The sequence below is a fragment of the Triturus cristatus genome, chromosome 7 (genome assembly GCF_964204655.1).
Source record: "Triturus cristatus chromosome 7, aTriCri1.1, whole genome shotgun sequence".
NCBI classification, from domain to species: domain Eukaryota; kingdom Metazoa; phylum Chordata; class Amphibia; order Caudata; family Salamandridae; genus Triturus; species Triturus cristatus.
In genome coordinates this window covers 942251648-942272010 of record NC_140590.1, presented here as the reverse complement: position 1 = coordinate 942272010, position 20363 = coordinate 942251648, and the positions used below count along the sequence as shown (strand labels likewise).

At 49.2% G+C, this 20363-nt stretch overlaps 1 protein-coding gene across 2 annotated transcripts in view; it reads right to left on the bottom strand.

Annotated features, from left to right (window-relative positions):
- The window catches only part of LOC146810887 (uncharacterized), an 898367-nt gene that overhangs the window by 285650 nt on the left and 592354 nt on the right, over positions 1 to 20363 (bottom strand). For both annotated transcript variants that reach the window (XM_085617928.1, XM_085617929.1), the window contains exon 25: positions 17916 to 18041. In XM_085617928.1, coding sequence (XP_085474054.1) covers positions 17916 to 18041 — 126 coding nt within the window. The remainder of the gene's footprint in view (positions 1 to 17915; positions 18042 to 20363) is intronic.

Sequence of the window (20363 nt, the reverse complement as noted above, 5' to 3'; positions counted from 1 at the left end):
GGTCGCCCCCGCCCCCCCCCCGGAGCCCGTGAATTGGTATAGTGGCCTGTTTGGAGATCTTGGCACGACGGTGGAAGGGCCAGCATGTCCACCAAACAAGATGGCGACCGGGCGAAGCTGAAGACAACCCGCCGTGGCACGGCGCACCAGGCCAATAGTATGGATCGCTACACGCTCCAAAAGGGTTCTCCGGAGACATCGCGGTCACCCCCGGTGGGCCCGACGGAGGCATCTGCCCATCCAGTGGATCTGACCCTCCGGGACGTCATGGGCGCCATCGCAGAGATGAAGGCCTCAGTGGACCAGCGTTTCGATACCTTGGCGCAAAAAATCGACTCGGTCCTTGTGGATGTGGGCCTTGTGAGGGCAGACTTGTCAAAAACAAACGACCGAGTCGACTCCCTGGCCCACACCACAACGAGCCTCACGACGGACGTGGTGGCCCTCCAGAAGGAGGTGCGCCGGCTTGGCCAGTTGAGCGCCCTGATGGACCGGCGACTGGAGGATTCCGAGGGTCGGGCCCGGAGGAATAATGTCCGTATTATTGGTGTGCCGGAGGGCCGAGAGGCGGAGGCGGCGGATCTCTTCGTGGAAGAATTGATCCTGACCCATCTCCAGCCCCGGGGGCTGAGTAAGCTTTTTGCGGTGGAGCGTGCCCACCGGGTCCCCGGGGGCCGCCCTAAGACCGGTGCCCCGCCGCGGCCTCTTATTGCCCGGATTTTTAATTTTCGGGATAGAGATGCCATCCTCCAGACCTCCAGGCAACAGGGACCAGTCAGGCTGGACAACATGGATGTACACTTCTACCCAGAATTTACTCCGGCGGTCCAGAAGCAGCGACAGAGCTTTCTTGGTATTAAACGTCGCCTAAGGGACCTAAACCTCAAGTACTCAATGCTCTTTCCGGCTAAGCTGAGGGTGGAGGTGGATGGCCGTACGCACTTCTTCGACCGGCCCGAGGCGGCTGGGGACTGGTTAGACACTTTGCCTGGAGATCGGGGCGGGGGGGGCGCGGCTGGCGGGGAGGGCCCGCCGGATCAGAATTGAGGGGTGACTGTATAGGCCTTGCTCGGGATGTTATTCCTTTACCACATATTGCTTTCGTATGTTCCCCTCCCATGGAGGTCGGGTGGGGTCTGCTGGGGGCTTCCCTCCTCCTCTGGGGGACTAGTTAGTACTTAGCTATGGGGCGACAGGCACACTGCACTTTGGGGGGGCTGTCTGGGCTCATGCAGGGGTGCAGGGAGGGGGGAGTTCTGTTGGGACCGGGGGGTGGGGGGGGTGTGTTGTTTGTTAGCACCGCAGGGCAAACCCGCAACTGTCTTGTTGTTCTTAAGATGCTCGGTGGGGGACGACCGATTGTTTCGACGTATGATGGGGGGTAGGGATTTGACTGTGTTGTCATGGAATGTTAACGGCCTGGGGGATAGGATTAAGCGTGGTGTGGTCCTGCAGTATTTAAAACGCATTTCACCGGATGTTGTCTTCCTGCAGGAGACGCACCTTATAGGTAACACCTTTCATGCAATGAATCGGCGGGGATATCGTTTGGCGGCCCACTCCGGCTTCACTTCGGGCTCGCGGGGGGTGGGTATTATGGTCAAGAACTCGCTCCCGTTTGAGATTGACGAGGTGCGCCATGATGAGAGGGGACGCTACACTGTTCTGGTGGGACGCATGGAGGGTAGAGTGTTTATCTTCATATCAGTCTATGTCCCGCCTGGGTTACAAGCCACTACATTTGCGGATCTAGGGCGCCTCCTTCTGGACCTTCCAAGTGGCCTGTTGGTGGTTGGAGGGGACTTTAATGCGGTTGCCTCTGGGTCTATGGATCGCCATCCCCCTAGGGACCTCCCCCGGGCGCAGGCGTGGCTGCCCGGCCTTTTAGACACGCTGGGCCTGGTAGATTGCTGGCGCCTGAAGCATCCTGTATTGCAACAGTACACTTTCCACTCGGGGGCCCATGGTAGCTTCTCGCGGCTTGACTACATCCTTGTCCCGGCGGCCCATGCAGGGAGGGTGGGGGAGGTGCGCCATTTGGCACGGGGTATCTCAGACCACTCCCCATTGTTGTTGCATTTCGATGTCTTCCCGAGGGGGGATGGCAGGGTGGCCCCGATTAATGCATGGTATTTGCGCGACCCCACCATTCGTGCCGACCTGATCAAATCCTTACAGCGCTATTTCGATGAGAATGTGGGGTCGGTCCCGTCTGCCATCTCCCTGTGGGAGGCTTTCAAGGTGGTTCTTAGAGGGGAGGCCCTCTCCTTTATTTCCAATGCCCGGCGGCGCGAGCGGGAGGAGGTGACCCGGGTTGAGGCCGAGATTGCAGAACTGGAGGGTGACCTGGGGAGCGGGGTAACAGACGCCAAGTTGCATGTGTTGCATTTAAAGCAGGCGGCCTATCGGGCCCTCGTCACGGAGGCAGCCAGGGGCCTCAGTAGAGAGCAGCAGGGGCGATTGTATGATGTGGGTGACAAGGCTGGCAAATTGATTGCGTGGTTGGATAAGAGGGAGAGAGCGAGCCGCGTGGTGCCTTTGATTGAGAGCGTGGATGGCGTGTGTGTCACCGAGCCGGAAGCCATTGTCTCCTGCTTCGCGGATTACTTCCGCGAAGTTTACTCCCCGGTTTCTCCCTGCTCGGAGGAAGATTCCCATGCCTTGCTTCGGGACATCGCACTGCCCTCCCTTACGGTGGAGGATAGGGACTCGCTGGACGCCCCTCCCACCTCGGACGAAATTGCCTCGGCTATTCGTTCGGTTGCATCCGGCAAGGCCATGGGCCCCAATGGTATTCCCATTGAGCTATACAAGCTACGCCCGGATGTGTTGGCGCCCCACCTGCGCGCGATGTTCCTTGCGGCCCACTCGCAGGGCTCCCTCCCGCTGGACCAGCGTCTGGCTACAATTGTGGTGATCCACAAGGAGGGGAAGCCCCGTGAACGAGTCACATCCTATAGGCCGATTTCGCTTTTGAACGCGGAGCCCAAAATCCTTGCCAAGGTGTTGGCCAACCGGTTGGTTGGAGTGGTGGGTGATTTGGTCCACCAAGACCAATCGGGCTTTATACCACACCGCAACACGGCGCTCAATCTGCGTCGCTTACACGGGGTGCTCGCGCGTGTCCCATTTTTGCGGGAGCCGGCCATCTTGGCGTCCTTGGACGCCACCATGGCGTTTGATACGCTTGAATGGCCATATATTTGGGCGATGCTGGCGAAGTTTGGGTTCGGCCCGGGTTTCGTCAGCTGGGTTAAATTGCTATATTCGGGCCCGTTGGCGCAGGTGGTGGTGAATGGGCGAGTATCGGCCCCATTCGCGCTGGGGCGGGGCACGCGACAGGGTTGTCCCCTGTCGCCTCTTCTGTTCGCCCTGGCCCTGGAGCCCCTGGCGGAGTGGCTGCGGTGGCACCCTTCTATCCGTGGCCTCCGCTGGACCCCCGAGCATGAGGACCGCGTGTCCCTCTATGCTGACGATATCCTTTTGTATCTCGCCTCCCCGCGCAAATCATTGATCGTCCTGGTTGATGTTTTGCGCTCCTTCGGTCGTAACTCAGGCCTGGTCATCAACTGGGCGAAATCCTGTGTCTATGTGCTTTCCGGGGAGGCTCCGGTCCTGCCTCGGGACTGTCCGATCCAGATTGCCTCCCAGGGTTTCCGGTACCTGGGTATATATATTACTCTTGACCCGGAGGCCCGCTATGAGCGGAACTTGCTGCCCCCCCTCCAGCGTTTGAGGGAGGACGTGGTGCGCTGGCGGCGTCTGCCGCTCTCGCCGCTCGGCCGAGCGGCCTTATTTAAAATGGTGTCCCTGCCGCGCTTCCTCTACGCCCTCCAGAATACCATGGACTTGGTCCCGGCACGTTACTTTCATGAGGTGGAGGGCCTCCAGCGGCGCCTGTTCTGGGACGGGAGGCCGCGTATTGCTCTGGCTAAATTGACGCTCCCGTGGTACGATGGAGGGGTCGCCCTTCCGGACATTAAACGGTATTACTGGGCCTCCCAACTAGCTGCAATTAATCATGGCCTTTACGGGCCCGCCCTGAATCCGGCATTTGAGATGGACAAGATGCTCCTACCCGGTGGCGATTACAATCGCGCGCTCTACTCTGGCGCGCCCGACTCCCGTCTGACGGGACCGACGCGTGTCATGGTGCGTGTCTGGCACGCGGCTAATGCAGCTATGGGGTGGAAGGACCGTTTGACCCGGGCGTCTCCGCTGTATGCATCTGAGAGGTTGGGCTCCCTGTGGACGTCGAAGGGCTTCGAGAAGTGGGACACGATCGGAATCAGCACGGTGGGAGATCTCTGGACGAGGGGGGGATTCAAAACTTTTGAGACGCTGCAGGCGGAGTTTCAGCTGCAGGGCAGTGAGTACTTTCGGTACCTACAGGTCCGCCATGCGCTGGGCTCCGTCTTCCCGGATGTTGCATCCATTCCGGAGTCTTCCCCCCTGGAGGACAGAGTGCTAGATGGCCATGTCCCGGACAGCACGATCTCCCTCATATACAAAAAATTGATTAACGATAGATCGTGCCTGCTGACTAGTCTCCGCGAGGCTTGGGTTGCCGACGGGCTTGAGCTGGACGACGAGGATTGGATTTCCGCGGTGGCCTCTCCGAAAGAGGTGGCCATCCCGGCTCGCCTTCGTTTCGTCCAGCTCAAGATCCTTCACCGGGTCTACGTGACGGGGCCAAGGCTTCTACGTATGGGTTTTGCCGGTGACGGGATGTGTAAGCGTGGCTGTGGCGCGTTGGCGACTTTCATGCATATACTGTGGGAGTGCCCGCAGGTGGAGCGATTCTGGCGTGGTGTGCATGGGGTTCTGCGAGTGGTTACGAGTGTCACGCTACTGCCTGAAGCGAGGAGATGCTTGCTGAATGTCTGGGAACCTAATGACTACTCGGTACCGCAGACGCGGTGGGTGACTCTGGGATACATGATAGCTAAGCGTGATATTGCTCAATTGTGGGGATCCCAGAGGCCCCCTGCGGTGTCGGCCTGGAAAGAGCATATGGATTGGTGTATGTTTCGTGAAAAGGTGGTGTATGTGGCGAGGGGTAAGCCTGGGGCGTGGATGAAACTCTGGGGCCCCTGGAACGCCTACCGCGGGGATATTTGTGAGCCGCCGCTGCTACCGACTGCCTCGCCGGCTCCGTCTCCCTAGATGGCCCCCCTCCCTTGGCCGCGGGCGCGCGGTTCCCCAGTCCCTGATCTACTCCCGTCCCCCTCTTCAGAGTTTTGCTGCTGGTTTGGATCCCCCACTTGTGGAGCACGTGTTGTCACTTTGGATCGAGGGTTGCCTTGCGGTTGTGGTTTGTTTATGTTGTTTCGCTTTAAGAAAATGGAACCGCACTGTGGGCCTGGAGCCGTGAGGCCTGCACCATTGATTACTCCTGTTTTCCTACTTTGCACCGCTGTGAGACTTTTTGCTGTATGCATGTAATATGTTTTTTGATGCTCTAGCGGCCGGCCGTGTGGTTGTAGGCCCATACCTGTAACTTTTCAAACTGCAATAAACGGTTTAAAAAAAAAAAAAAAAAAAAAAAGAAAATGCAATAGGTCTCGCCCTCGTTTAAGTTAAAGCAATTCTGTTTGTAATTAGGTGGCTTTTTAGCTTTGCTTGTATTAGAGTTTTTCAAACTTTCATGTACATACCATGCATATGTATGCATATATGTATATGTTTGCATGAATTTATATTTATATAGATATGCAGATTATATTTATATGTTTATATATTCACTGAAAGAACCATAGGTTTCACACACGTTATAGTTACGAATTAGCATTTAAAAAACCTTGCAAATTCACTTGATAAACCATAGGTTTCACACATGTTATAGTTAGCTGGGCATTTCACTCGTAAAAAAACAATGAAATTCCCCGGTTATAGTTAGTGCAGGCAACTATAACTCACGCGACCGCAATCCTCTGCTGATGACGTCAGATATTACATCACTGTATTTAGACACTTATTTACCCATGTCTTCTTCCATTAATCTTTAGCTATACATATATTACAAATATTTATTTTTCAAAAAGACACATATGTCATCAGTGATGTAATATCTGACGTCATCAGCAGAGGATTGCGGTCGCGTGAGTTATAGTTGCCTGCACTAACTATAACGGGGGAATTTCATTGGTTTTTTACGAGTGAAATGTCCAGCTAACTATAACATGTGTGAAACCTATGGTTTTTTAAGTGAATATATATATATATATATATATATATATATATATATATATATATATATATATATATATATATATATATATATAACAATCTACCGTGACCAGGAACTACGGTTCGAAACGCGTAGGGAGGGTTACTATCTGAGATTAAAATAACATCCTAATCGTCGAGAGGAGTGCCGCGTTATTATTTACTTGTGTTTGATATATATATATATATATATATATATATATATATATATATATATATATATATATATATATATATATATATATATATATATATATATATATATATATATATATATATATATATATATATATATATATATATATATATATATATATATATATATATATATATATATGCTAGATATTCCTTCCACCACCATCCCAGTTTCCCGGAGCTTCGGCGAAGGATCACAACACCATAACCGGCAAGCAATTCCAAAGTGCTTTATTCAAATCAAGGTGACATGAACGGTAGAGGACAGTCTACGCGTTTCGGCTCCCAGCCTTCTACTGGACCATAGAGTCCTGGAGCATAGAGTGTCTCTTTAAAGTGCTAGTGCAAAAGCCCATGTTAAAAGTGAAGACAGACTAGACAAAAATGTATCAATTTATTTAAAAATAATATTTTCTTTTTCCAAGTACACTAATCCATTATTTTTGATTTGAGACAGCATAATAAATATACCATAATAATTAATGAAGTGTTAATGAGCTTTAAGAATAATCACCCTTATGCATCAAGCCAAAATCCAGTCGGTAAAACACCGATTCGGTATTAGCTCCCGGTATTGTGTTAAAAATACCCAATCCCAATGCATCAACCCAAAACCCGAGCAAATAACGAATCGCTAAATAAATAACCTCGGACATACCGAATCGCTAATACCCAAAATGCTAATTTACCGAATCGCTAAATACCGAATTCGCAATTACCGAAATCACTATTAGCTCCCGGAAATTGCCAATAGCAAACAACGAATCGCACCCCAATGCAACAAAACTCGCAAATAACGAAAATCCCAAAAATCGCTATTTTGCCTGAGCTAAATAAGGGGAATCAAAACCTGGAGGTAAAGTCACAAAAAAAAAAAAAAAAAAAAAATCCTACATGTGCAAATGATTGAGGCAATCACTAAACCCTTAAATTTGGCCCAGGAGACCCTGTTGGCTCCCACAAAATGGCTGCCCTCTACGTGCTAGCAAGGAGGATGCGGATCAATGCAGCAGGACAGCGCAGGAGAAGGGTCCAGGAGCGAGTGTTCAGACTGCGCATAACCCTGCTCGGCCAGAATGAGGACGAGGTGTACCAGAAATATCGCCTCAATCGCGCTATGATCATGCGCCTGATTGCAGACCTGGAACCATTACTGCAGCACCAGACCCACCGGACAAATGCAATCCCTGCGCACGTTCAGGTACTATGCAGCCTGCACCTACTGGCCTCAGGGAGTTTCCAGGGGGTAATTGCGGTTGCCGGAGGTGTTTCGCAAAGCGCACTGTCACGCTTCTTCCAAAAATTCCTAGATGCCATGCTGACAATGCTCCACAGACACATCAGCTTCCCCACAACCCCACAGCAGTTGGACCGCACCAAACAGGCATTCTACCAGGTGGCACAATTTCCACATGTGATTGGATGCATCGACTGCACGCATATCCCCATATGCCCTCCGTCAGCAAATGAGTACCTTTTCAGGAACCGCAAGTCATACCACTCGATCAACGTGCAGGTTGTGTGCGATGCCAACAACATCATAACGGACCTAGTGGCACAATTCCCAGGGAGCACACACGACTCATACATCTTCCGCAACAGTGGAATGCACAGGCGACTACTCAATGGCGAATTTGGAGAGGGACTCCTGTTAGGTAAGTAGAACTACGCTTCCCCACACCAACACCACACATGTATGTACATCACCAATGCTAAGTCTATGCTTCTATCTTCTAGGTGACAGTGCTTACGCCCTGCGGGAATACATACTAACCCCATACCTAAATCCAGCAACCCCGCAGGAACATCGCTACAACGCTGCACACATCAGCACGAGGAATGTGATAGAGCGGACTTTTGGGATTCTCAAGAGCCGCTTCCGTATCCTCCACAAGACTGGCGGCGCAATGCTATACCAACCAGACACATGCTGTCGAATAATAGCTGTATGTGCAATGCTGCACAACATTGCCACCAGAAGGGGGATACCCATGGAGGTGGACAGGGATGACGACCCCCAGGCTGACCAACCACCCGCCCAACGACGACCAGCACACATCCCAAACACAGCAGAGGGCCATAGGAGGCGGACAGACATAACGCAAAATCATTTTTGACCCTGGGTAAAATGAGACATTACAAGTTGGTGTTGGGTGCAACTGTTTAATGCACAGTAGCACTGAGGATTGTGCAACAGAACTAGCATTGTGAATCATGCTCCGATTGTATAAATGTAAATAAAAGTTTCCTTAAAGTCAGGCCTGTGCAAACAGAATAATTGGATGGCCATGGTTGCTCCACCATGGACCTGCAGCATGTCCAAATTTCTAGTGCCGCTTGCCACGTACACCAAGCCTCCGCTCAGGTGCATCCAAACCCTCACCACGGCCTGTCCCCGTGGAGGCACGCGAACTGCGGCGCCTGGTGCTGGCCTCTGCCAGTGACACGCTGCTGACACTGGAGGCAGCCTCACTGGTGTCATCCCCTCCCAATGCTGCAGCACTGCATGTGCTGCTCTGAAGTTGTTCCACAGCAGTGGTGATGTGTCCCAGTGACTTGGCAACATCACCGCAGAAGTGCCCAAGGTCCACCTGCAGGGAGACTGTGCGGCGTGCCAACACAGCGGTGCAGTTGCTGTGCCGTTGTATGGCCTTGGTAGCGGCGGCAGAACGCAACATTAGCTGCCGGTTACTCCTCCTCTGGGACTCATGGCCCTCCCTGATGGCACGGGTGAGCTCACGTACCTCCTCCCTGAGCTGAGCATTGCCATCAGCAACCGCAGTGGTCTGGTCCCTGACCGCCGTGCCCATGTCCCTGACCGCGGAGCCCATGTCGGTGACTGCTGCAGTCATGGCGCGCATCTCCCTCGCTAGGCGCACGATGTTGCAGCTGATGCTAGCCACATGTCTTCCCTGCAGGTTCTGTGTGCGCAGCATCCTCTCCTCAATTGCAGAGGTTGTTGGGACATCCTGGTCAGCTGAGGAGACGGAACTGCGACGGGCCCTGTGACGCCGTGCGTGTCTTGAGCCTCCATGTGGTGCAGCAGGTGGTGTGGATGTGCGCTGCGTGGGTGCCAATTGCGGGGGGGGGGTTGCCATCTCCTGCAAGGGCGCGACTTGGTGCCTGTGCCTCTGCGGTATTGTGGCTGCACTGGCTGCAGGCTGGCTTGCTGGTGCCGTTGCTTGTGGCGCAGGTGGTGGTGCCTTGGCTTGTGGCACTGGTGCTGGTGCCGATGATTGTGGCGCTGGTGGAGGTGGTGCTGGTGGGGTGGCAGGTGTTGGCGGTGCGTGCGCATCCTGCACAGTCTCCTGGTCTGACTCCACGGGTGTCTCAGATATGATCAGCTGGTCGCTGTCGTCAGAGTCCCCAGGTGATGCATCTGTGTGTGAAACAGTGCATGATTAGTGGGATGATTACACCTACATAGTGTTGTACCCATCAATGTCCCTCTGGGGTCCAACAAATGAACAGTCTACAGCCATGTACAAAATATGTGTTGTGTGAGGATTTACGCCTGTGCCTGCACTCTGGGCTGACTAGACTACAACTCCCAAGATGCAGTAGTGTCATGTGTGGAACTGTCTGTGCCAGAGCTGCAGACACAGTGAGATTGGGCTGGGGGCATGGGTATGGATTTACGCTATGCTGGGTGTGGCACAGGCATGCATCTTACCTTGGGCACTTGTGGCTGCGCCGGACGTGTCCATCTGGATCACCCCCACGACGGCTTCCCGCTCTATCGTCCCTTCCACAAGGTCCTCCAGGGCTGTGTTGGATGGTGCAGTGCTTGTTCCGCCTCCAGTCCTCCTTGCCTCCCGGAGCCTCTCAGCAATCCTCTCTTTTGCGCGCTTCCGGAGGTCATACCACCGTTTTTTGAGATCGTCGATGCTGCGGCTAGTGACGCCAACCGCATTGACCCTCTCACGGATGCGCTGCCAGATGCGCCGCTTCTCGGTCTCAGGCACCTTGAGGGACAGCTTGCCAAAGAGGCGGTCGTGTTTGCTGGACACTCCCTCGATGAGGTACTCCAGCTCCCTGTCTGAAAACTTCTTCTTGCGCTTGCGTGCAGATTCAGCGCTGGATGGCACTTCCTGCGACATGATGGATGTGTGCTGTGACTGGCAGAATCTGTGTGGCCTCACTCTGCACAGCCTGTCCTTCTTTCCAGCTCCTGTCTGCTCCTCTGTCGAGGCTATGTGGGTGGGGCAGCAGTATTTCCTGGTTGGTGATGTCATCAGCCTGTTCCCTGTGCGACGCGGCAATTTGCGATTTCGCTATTACCGATTCGGTAATTGCTAATTCGGTATTACCGAACTCGCTATTAGCCAAATCGGTATTACCGAACTCGCTATTTGCTAGTGGGGCCGTTTGCGTGCCCCGCTATTAAGGAATCGGTAAATTTAGCGATTTTTAAGGAATCGCTAAATTTTACCGAATCTGTTGATGCATGCCAATTACCGATTCCTTAATGGCGATTCCTTATTTTTCGCTATTAAGGAATCGGTATTAGTTTGGTTGATGCATATGCCCCAATGTCTTTTGGATGATGGCAGAATTCTTTAGATATGAGTTTTTTTCATCATCATATGTCTCAGTATGGATATTGTAATCTACACGTCAATAATGGTTATTTTGTGCGAGTAATTATATACATGCAGTATGTTTTTAGCAGCCATTCTTCTTTTTGTGAACCTCAACAATGTAAAGTACATTTTTTTATATGTATGTAAAGTGCAATTTTTTGTGTATGTTGGTGATTTCAACTTCCAACAGTTTCTATATATCTATAATTGTGTCTGTTTAAATAAGACAACCATTACATTAATAACCTAATTCCAATTTTTGGAAAAAGAAAGCTATACAACTATAATGATTAAATGTAAAGTACATAATCATTATCTAGACCTTAAATAACAGTTGGATTGAAAAAATCAGATTGAGAAAATCACCATTAGGTTCTAATCATGCTGCCTCGGATAGTGCATGTATTAAAATTCTCACAATAAGGACAAAAAAGAAATGTAGTTTTAGTCCATACTGAGCAAACATTGTTCCTAATAGTCTCTCTCCCATCTATTCCATATATGTCAAAAGAGCAAGTTTTTAGTAGCAGTAATAGTGTTTTTCAATTTGTTTTATATTTCAGGGCTCCCGTGTCTGTTTTAATGATGTAATTTCATTAGAGATCTCATCAGTCAGATTTTGTCCTTCTTTATCATAGGTGTACATGCAGTTCAGCATCTAAATTATGTCCTGACGGGTTCTCGGTACCAATAGCTAAAATAGTTCTAGACTCAGTTCTTCGTAAGTCGAGGGTTCTGTTACTTCCTCTTTCTTTTTTTTTGTGATCTTGATTCCTGAGTATTTTAGTTGCTTACAATCACTAGAGTGAAATTTGTGAAAATGTTTTGCCATCGGATATGTAAAATCTTTTTTTTTATAGCACGTAGGTGTTGTAAAATTCGTAACTTTAGTTTATTGATGGTACTTCCTATGTATAACTTTTTACACGGGCATTCCAGAAGCTAAATAACAAATTTCGATTCACATGTTATGTGGTCACCTCTTTTTTAGACTCAAAGTGACTCTGTGTGAGCATGTCTCCCAGAGAAGCTGTTTTCCTGTACGTTATTTTTGGTAAGGGAGACAATACTCTCTGAACAGTCGCATCTAACATTAAAATGCCCCAATGTCTTCGAATGATCCTTTTAAGTTCATTGCTTTGGTTGTTAAAGTCAATGATTAGTCTGGTCATTGTCTCATTTGTATTTTTACTCTTTTCTGGATTCTCTTTGTTTGTTTGTAAGAGATCTGATCTTATTTTTGTGGTAGTTATTACCTCCAGGGGGTATCCTCGTTGTAAAAAGCGCTCACTCATTTCTTTTATTTGTAGATTCAGATCAGAGTTTTCGGAGCAATTCCTTTTTGCTTGCAACATTTTCCCGTAGGGGGTGCTCCATTTTAGATTTTTCGGATGCCCGCTGTTCGCGTGCAAAATGCTATTGCTAGCAGTTGGTTTTCTGTGCATTTTTGTGCATATTCCTTTGCCTTGAATGAACACCTCTACATCCAAAAAAATGATGTTCGTTGCAGTTACAGAAAATGTAAAGGTCAGATTATATTTGTTTGTGTTGAGAGAATATAGGAAGTTCTGGAGGTCGTTGTTGTTACCTTCCAAATAATGAAAAGGTCGTCGATGTATCTTGACCAAAATTTGATGTTCCCAGATTTTTCATTCTTCAGAACCTCCGTCTCCCACACAGCCATCAGTAAGTTAGCATACGTTGGCGCAAAGGATGTCCCCGTAGCGGTTCCTTGCTTTTGGAGAAAAAGGTCACCTTTGAATAAAAAAACATTGTGTGATAAACAATATGTAAGCATTTGTATTAACATGTCCGTATGTTCAAGATGGCTTATGGACCTTGTTTGTAAAAATTGTTTTACTGCTGCTATTCCATCAGTTTGAAGGATGGAAGTGTATAGTGACGAGACGTCAATCGAAGCCATGATGTAATTATCTTTCCAGATGATTTTCTTGATTTTTGTTCAAGAAATCCATCGTGTCCCTCAGATAAGAGGGAAGTTCTGTAACATAATTCATCAAGAAGATGTCAATCAATCGAGATGTTTATTCCAACAGAGAGCCAATGGAGCTTACTATCGGTCTTCCCGGTGGATTTTGAGTTGATTTATGCACTTTCGGGAGAAAATAGAAAGTTATTGGATGGTCAGTTCTGAAATACAGGTATTCTTCCAGATCAATTAAATTCTTATCTTTCCATGCCAATAGTTTCTGATGGTATTCCTCCATCCAAATTATTGTCGGATTTGTTGTCAATTTTTCATAATGATCTTTATTACCCAATTGTCTACTGGCTTCTTCTATATAGCTTTCACGATTTTGGATAACGATGTTTCCACCTTTGTCTGAGGCCTTTATTATTATGGTCTGATCTTCTCTTAGTTCTTTTAGTGCATCATGTTCCTCTAATGTTAGATTCCATGATTTCTTTTTTATGTTTTTCTTTTTGTTGGTGTTGGTAGGATTGTTAATTGACATTTTGTTGATCTCCTCCACCATAATCTCATGGAATAAATCAATCTTGTTTCCCGGGGGAAGTTGGGGACAAACATATATATATATATTGTACCAGTCCTGGTCACAGTAAGAAAACAGGTGCTGACTCCGTTGGTAAGTTGATCAAAGAGAAATATTTATTTCGTTGTGATATATATTACCTACTGGTGGTCGCCAGTAGGTAGATATAGTAAGAACCTTCAAAAAAAGTTTTTTCTTCTGCCAATATCTTTGGCGCCGGTTGAGGAATCTAATCGAAATTTTCAAAACTAATGGGCGCTCCGTTCAGCTCCTGTTTTGTAAGTTTCAGAGTGATCGTCAAGCGGGGGCTGAGGAAAAAGGGGGGTCCCAAAACACGTTTTCTCCATGTTAATTTACACAGGAAACTTTAGCCAAAGCTACAACCTGAACTGCTGAATGGAATTACACCAAATTTGGCAAAAAGGTAGGTCTTGTTCAAGAAAGCGTGCTTTTTTTAAATGGTGCAAATCTGTTCAGTAGTTGCTGAGAAATTAAAAAAATTCAAATATTGATATGTGAGCACCGAGGAGGGTTTGCAAACCCTCCCGAGCTCAAGTCTGATTGGCTGCCAACACTCCAAACCAGAATGTGTTGGCAGCCATCTTGGTAGCCCAGTCACTATAAAACAGTGGAAAAAAGGTAAAAAAACAAGAAAAGTGGGCAGGGTAGAAACACCCTGACCCCCTATTTTTGGTCAGGGGTGCGCGAATCCGGCTGAGAAAAAACAAAAAAAATGAAGCATGTTTTGTATACACCCCCTGGTGGACCAGGTCCTGGGGGCAATGCGCAGTTAATTAACAGGGGCCCGTGGGGGCCCCCAAAAATGCATGGGTCTCCAGCCCCCCCCACACTAACCCAGGGACCACCACCTCTCCGGGGCCTTCATCAATATGGGTGGGGGGCCTCACAGGACTGCCACCTCCCCAGGGCTTAAATTAAAACAAAAAAGTTTGTGGGGCTCCTGCCCCCCACACTGCCCCGGGGACCACGACCTCCACAGGGCACTAAATATGTCAATATGGGGGTCCATTGTGGACCCCCGGGCCCCAGGGACACCCACCTCCCCTTGGTTTTATAATACTGGGAGGGGATGTGCGGCCACCCACCTGGCCCTGGGGACTGCCATCTCCTGGGGCTTCAAAAGAAATGCGTGGGGGGCTCCTGCCCCCCCCACTGGCCAGGAACCGCGACCTCCCCGGGGCCTTCATCAATATGGGTGGGGTGGCCTCACAGGACCGCCACCTCCCGGGGCTTAAATTAAAATAAAAGAGTGTGGGGGGACTCCTGCCCCCCACACTGCCCCAGGGACCACCACCTCTCCAGGGCACTAATTATTTAAATATGGGGTCCATTGCAGACCAACAGGCCCGGGGGACCTCCCCATTCCCGGAGCTTTAAAAATGCTGGGAGGGGGCAACGCGGCCCCCCTCCTGGAGCCCTCTATGGCCCTGGGGACCACCACCTCCTAGGGCCAGCTCCTGCAATGTCCCGGGGTACCCACCCCCAGGACATTGCTGTTTGCTATGGCAGGGTCGGAGCACAGCTCCTGCCCTGTCATAGCAAACTCCTGTTTTGCTTCGTTGATGCGAGATTCCTTTGAACCTCAGGATACAAGTGGACTTTATCCCCCAAACAGCAGTGCGCCAGGAGCCGCGTTTGCAGAGTGGTGTAAAAAGAGGGCGTGGCCTCTGACCACTCCCAGCAATCCAGCTGTGTGGGGCTTACTGGACGTACCTGGTGGGCTAGTTGGCCCCCAGGGACCCTCAGGAATAAAGGGGGCTTAATACCCCATCTTAGAACGTGCCAGGAGAGGCGTTTGCAGAGTGGTGGCAAAAGGGGCGTGGCCTGTGTCCACCTCTCAGGAAGTCCTTGGGGGCCAACTACCCCTCCTGTTACCTCCAGTATGTCCCACACAGTGGGATTGCTAAAACGTCTTTAGAGGCCACACACCCCTTTCTCCACCACTCTGCAAATGCGTCTCCTAGCAGACTACGGATTGGGGGATGAAGTCCACTTTACTCCTGAGGGACTTTGGGGGCCAAGAAGCCCTCCTGGTACCTCCTGTAAGTCCTAAGCAGCGGAATTCCTGAGCGCTGGTCGGAGGCCCAGCACCCTTTCTCCACCACTACTCTGCAAACACGTCTACTGGTTAAAGAAGTGTTTGCAATGCAATAGGTTTCGCTTTTGAGAGAGTTAGAGCTATTGGCGTCGTAAATGTAAACGTTTTTTACGAAAGTTTTTTGGAGTGGAGTGGATGTACGTTGTGAAGTTATGTGGATAGAAAGTATGTAGGATTTAGTGTGTAGGAATTATGTAGAGTTGGATTATGTGCTATGGAGAGTAATTATGTGGTATGGTAGTCTTTGTTGTGAAGTGGTAACCTCAGGTTTAGTCTTCCTCATTTCCATAGACGTTCAACTTTCAACTCAGTGAGACAAAAAAAGAAGGATTCACTGAGGAGCACTTTTGGACCTAGTCAGAGGTATGAGCAGGGCCACTGGAATTATGCGACTGTTTGGCTGCACCGACTTTCGCACAATTATACATTTTTCGCATTAGCCACATAATCCATAATCTTCTCCCTAACTTGCAGATTTGACCAAAAAAAGCCTTGTCTTTAGCTCAAACGTTACCAAAAATGCAGCGACAAGTGTTACAGTGTGGTGGAAGGCCCTTAGCAAACCTAGAACTTAATGCTAAATGTGGGTGGTAAATTGGTACTAATAGTGTGCAAGCCACTCTTGCTTCCTTCTGTGCCTCTCTTGCCTCTTTCTGCATTTCTGTTGCTTCTTTCTGCACATTTCTTTCTTTTTCTGCACTTCTCTTGCCTCTGTCTGCACATCTCTTTTACTTTCTGCACCTCTCTTGACTCTTTCTGCTCCTCTGTTGCCTCCTTCTGCACCTCACTTGCTTCTTTCTGTACCCCCTCTTGCCTCTTTCTACACCCTTATTGTCTCTTTCAGCACCTCTGTTGCATCTTTCTGCACTTATCTTTCTTCTTTCTGCACAGCGCTTGCCTCTTTCTGCATCCCTGTCCCCTCTTTCTGCTCCTTTTCTGCCTGTTGCTGTACCTCTCTTGCCTCTTTCTACACCTCTGTTGCTTTTTTCTGCACTTCTCTTGAATCTTTCTGCACCCCTCTTGCCTCTTTCAGCACCTCTGCTGCTTCTTTCTGCACTTCTCTTGCTTCCTTCTGCACCCCTCGCTCCTCTTTCTGCACCTCTATTGCCCTTTTCTGTAGTTCTCTTGCCTCTTTCTGCACCTCTTTTGCTTCTTTCTGCACTTCTTTTGCCTCTTTCTGTACCCCTCTTGCCTCTTTCTGCACCTGTTTGTTCTTTCTGCAGTGTTCTTGCTTCTTTCTGCACCTCTTTTGCAAATTTCTTTATCTGTCTTGCCTCTTTCTGCACCCCTATTCCCTTTTCCTGCCCCTTTCCTGCCTGTTTCTGCACTTCCCCTGTGCCTTTTTTCCACCTCTGTTGCTTATTTCACCAATTCTCTTGCCTCTTTATGCACTTCTCTTGTTTGTTTCTGCACCTCTTTTGCGTCTTTCTGCACCTCAAGTGCCTCTTTCTGTACTTCTCTTGCCTCTTTCTACACTTATCTTGCCTCTTTCTATACCTCTCTTGCCTCTTCCTGCACCTTACTTGCCACTTTCTGATCTTCTCTTGCCTCTTTCTGAACCTCACTCTCTTCTTTCTGCACCCCTCTTGCCTCTTTCTGTACCACTCTTCCCTCTTTGTGCACCTCTCCTACCCCTTTCTGCACCCCTCTTGCCTCTTTCTGCGCCTCTGTTGGTTCTTTCTGCACTCTATTGCTTCTTTCTCCACCTCACTTGCCTCTTTCTGTACTTTTCTTGCTTCTTTCTACACCTCTTTTGCTTCTTTCAGCAATTCTCTAGCCTCTTTCTACACTTTTCTTCCTTCTTTCTCCACCCCTCCTGACTCTTTATGTAACTCTCTTGCCTCTTTGTACACCTCTCCTACCTCTTTTTGTACCCCTCTTGCCTCTTTTTGTACCTCTTTTGGTTCTTTCTGCACTTCTCCTGCTTCTTTCTACACTTCCGTTGCTTCTTCTCAATGCCTGAAATGCCTTGGCTGTGCACTGTTGTATTTCAAAGCTGTTCTTTTGCCATAAAATGATTTGTTGGAGAGTGCGCCTCAAGAAGCGTGGACAACTTCTTTAATTCACACACACACACGCATATATATATATAACTAAGCCTTCAACAAAATATTATTGTAGAAAGCAGGTGAAGCAGTTTTGAAGTTTTGATGATACTGTCCACTCCTTATGTTTCAAACCAATGGACAGCACACTACAATGCAGAGCACAAGTTAAATGATAATGAATATGACATGTAAATTCACAAAAATTGATAGAATAATCAGTCTGTACCTCAATGAATTTTGATGTTTCATCCAATTCAATTTTGGGAAGAATTGGTGTATCTTTCCAGGAAAGTGCAATATTGTCACTTTCTATCTCAGTGGTAGTAAGGGTTTGAGTCCCCAATCCATAAATCTGAAAGACCAGATAAAGGAAAATGTGTCATATGTAAGGCAAAGATATAATCAGGAGTAATATAAATACCAAGGTATCAAATGATATATTGCAAATAACCAATGTCTTCCAGTTCCAGCATAATGTTGTATATATTCATTAGAAAGGGATCCTGGAATAGGGTCATGATTTACTGGCAAAGGAGAGATTTAGCACATTTATCTAAACATCAGTAAGCAAAAGAACAGCAGGCCTATATACTACTTTGAAACTTATCAAATATATGAAGCAGCTTTAAATTGCTATGCACAATGTTTATTATACCCAACTAATTGTTTTAGTTGGGTAGAGCAGAATTCATATAAAAGCCTCACACATAAGCAAGAAAAAGCAAATTATGGTCTGTAATCTATAAGATAAGTTCTTCACAATATTCAAGAGTCTTTAATGGCCCATGTGAATATTTAGCACTTGATTGATGTTTCTTATAGAAACAATGAGGAATATGTGATGACAAACATTGAACAAAATGAAAGCCTATGGGATAATCATCATTGCACCATCTTTATATAATTTAGATAGTCAATCAATGTTGAATTTTGTTGTGTGGGGTGTCCTCACTTTCATTGCGCGTCGACCAAGACCTCACTTACCTGCGTGGGGAAGGACTGCTGTTTCTGCGGCTTGTCTCCCTCTGGTTGCCGCTCCCGCCATCCCATCGCGGCCGCAGCCCAGAGAGGGAACTACAACCCCCAGCAACCTCTGCGGCGGAAGTGGAAGCCGCCTGGGTACTTTCCCGCCCGGAGGCGCTACAAACAGCTGCTGGGTCTCTGGCAGAGCGGGTGTCCTCACTTTCATTGCGCGTCGACCAAGACCTCACTTACCTGCGTGGGGAAGGACTGCTGTTTCTGCGGCTTGTCTCCCTCTGGTTGCCGCTCCCGCCATCCCATCGCGGCCGCAGCCCAGAGAGGGAACTACAACCCCCAGCAACCTCTGCGGCGGAAGTGGAAGCCGCCTGGGTACTTTCGCGCCCGGAGGCGCTACAAACAGCCTCTGGGTCTCTGGCAGAGCGGGTGTCCTCACTTTCATTGCGCGTCGACCAAGACCTCACTTACCTGCGTGGGGAAGGACTGCTGTTTCTGCGGCTTGTCTCCCTCTGGTTGCCGCTCCCGCCATTCCATCGCGGCCGCAGCCCAGAGAGGGAACTACAACCCCCAGCAACATCTGCAGCGGAAGTGGAAGCCGCCTGGGTACTTTCGCGCCCGGAGGCGCTACAAACAGCTGCTGGGTCTCCGCCTCGCGGGACGCGCGCGGGCGGCGCCGGGCTGAGCCCGGGCAGAGGGCGGGCCGTCTGTGGCCGTCAGGGGCCAAAGGAGGCCGGGCTGGGCCATACCCTTTACTCTGAGCGCCAATAATCCGATTAAGGTGATGCCCTCGCCAGGACCACGTGATTCTTTATCAAGGGAGGGGGGCAGCAACACAGGGACACTGGACAAATACTTCAAATCCGCCAAAGGAGTTGCAGGTAAAGAAAATTCCCTGGAGAGTCGAAGGGCGGAGCGGCGGCGCTCTATCGAATCCATGAAGAGTAGGCCCCTGACAGAGATCACCCCCCATCTTATGTCTCAAGAGGAAGGTATGCCCCCCAGTAGTTTACATTCTTCTACTCTTGAGGACCTTCCCCTCTTATTTCGGGAACTTTCCAGTCCCCCTGGAATGGCCCCTGGAAGGTCCACAGACACAACTCCTCCCACGATACGTGATACCCCCGTCAATTTGGTCACCCAAACTTCCCCTTTGCATGCAACTAAGAATGGTAATCCAAAACAAAGTACTGCGCGGGAGCTGTATAGGCCTCCACCAAGTAAACGTAGTAGGAAGTCTATGAGGGGGAGGGGGAAAGCCAAATCACTTCATTTAGACTTTGGCCAAAAATTTATAAGTGCCCAACAATCTGGGAGGGATAATGAGATTGTGCCTATTGTTTCCCCCTCCAAGGTCCTTGGCCCTAATATAGTTGCCACCAATAACGACTTAGTGGCCAAGGCACCTAATACAAATCCCCCTCTCATATCCATAGAGAGTATAGAATTTCTACTTCGCTCCCTTCTGCAGCCCATTAGTGATAGTCTGAAAAAAGTGGAGATCAGGCTCACTCTACTGGAGGCATCTCTTACTACCCTGAACACTGTAGTTAGCAAACAATCTAAAAACATGGGGCCCCATCTCTCCGTAGGAAACCCTCCTAAAATAGGAGTCCCACAGGATACCAATAAAGCCCCCGTTGATAGCATGCCTATTGTCCCCCCCCTGCAGCCATTAATGGCTATTCCACCTCGGGTA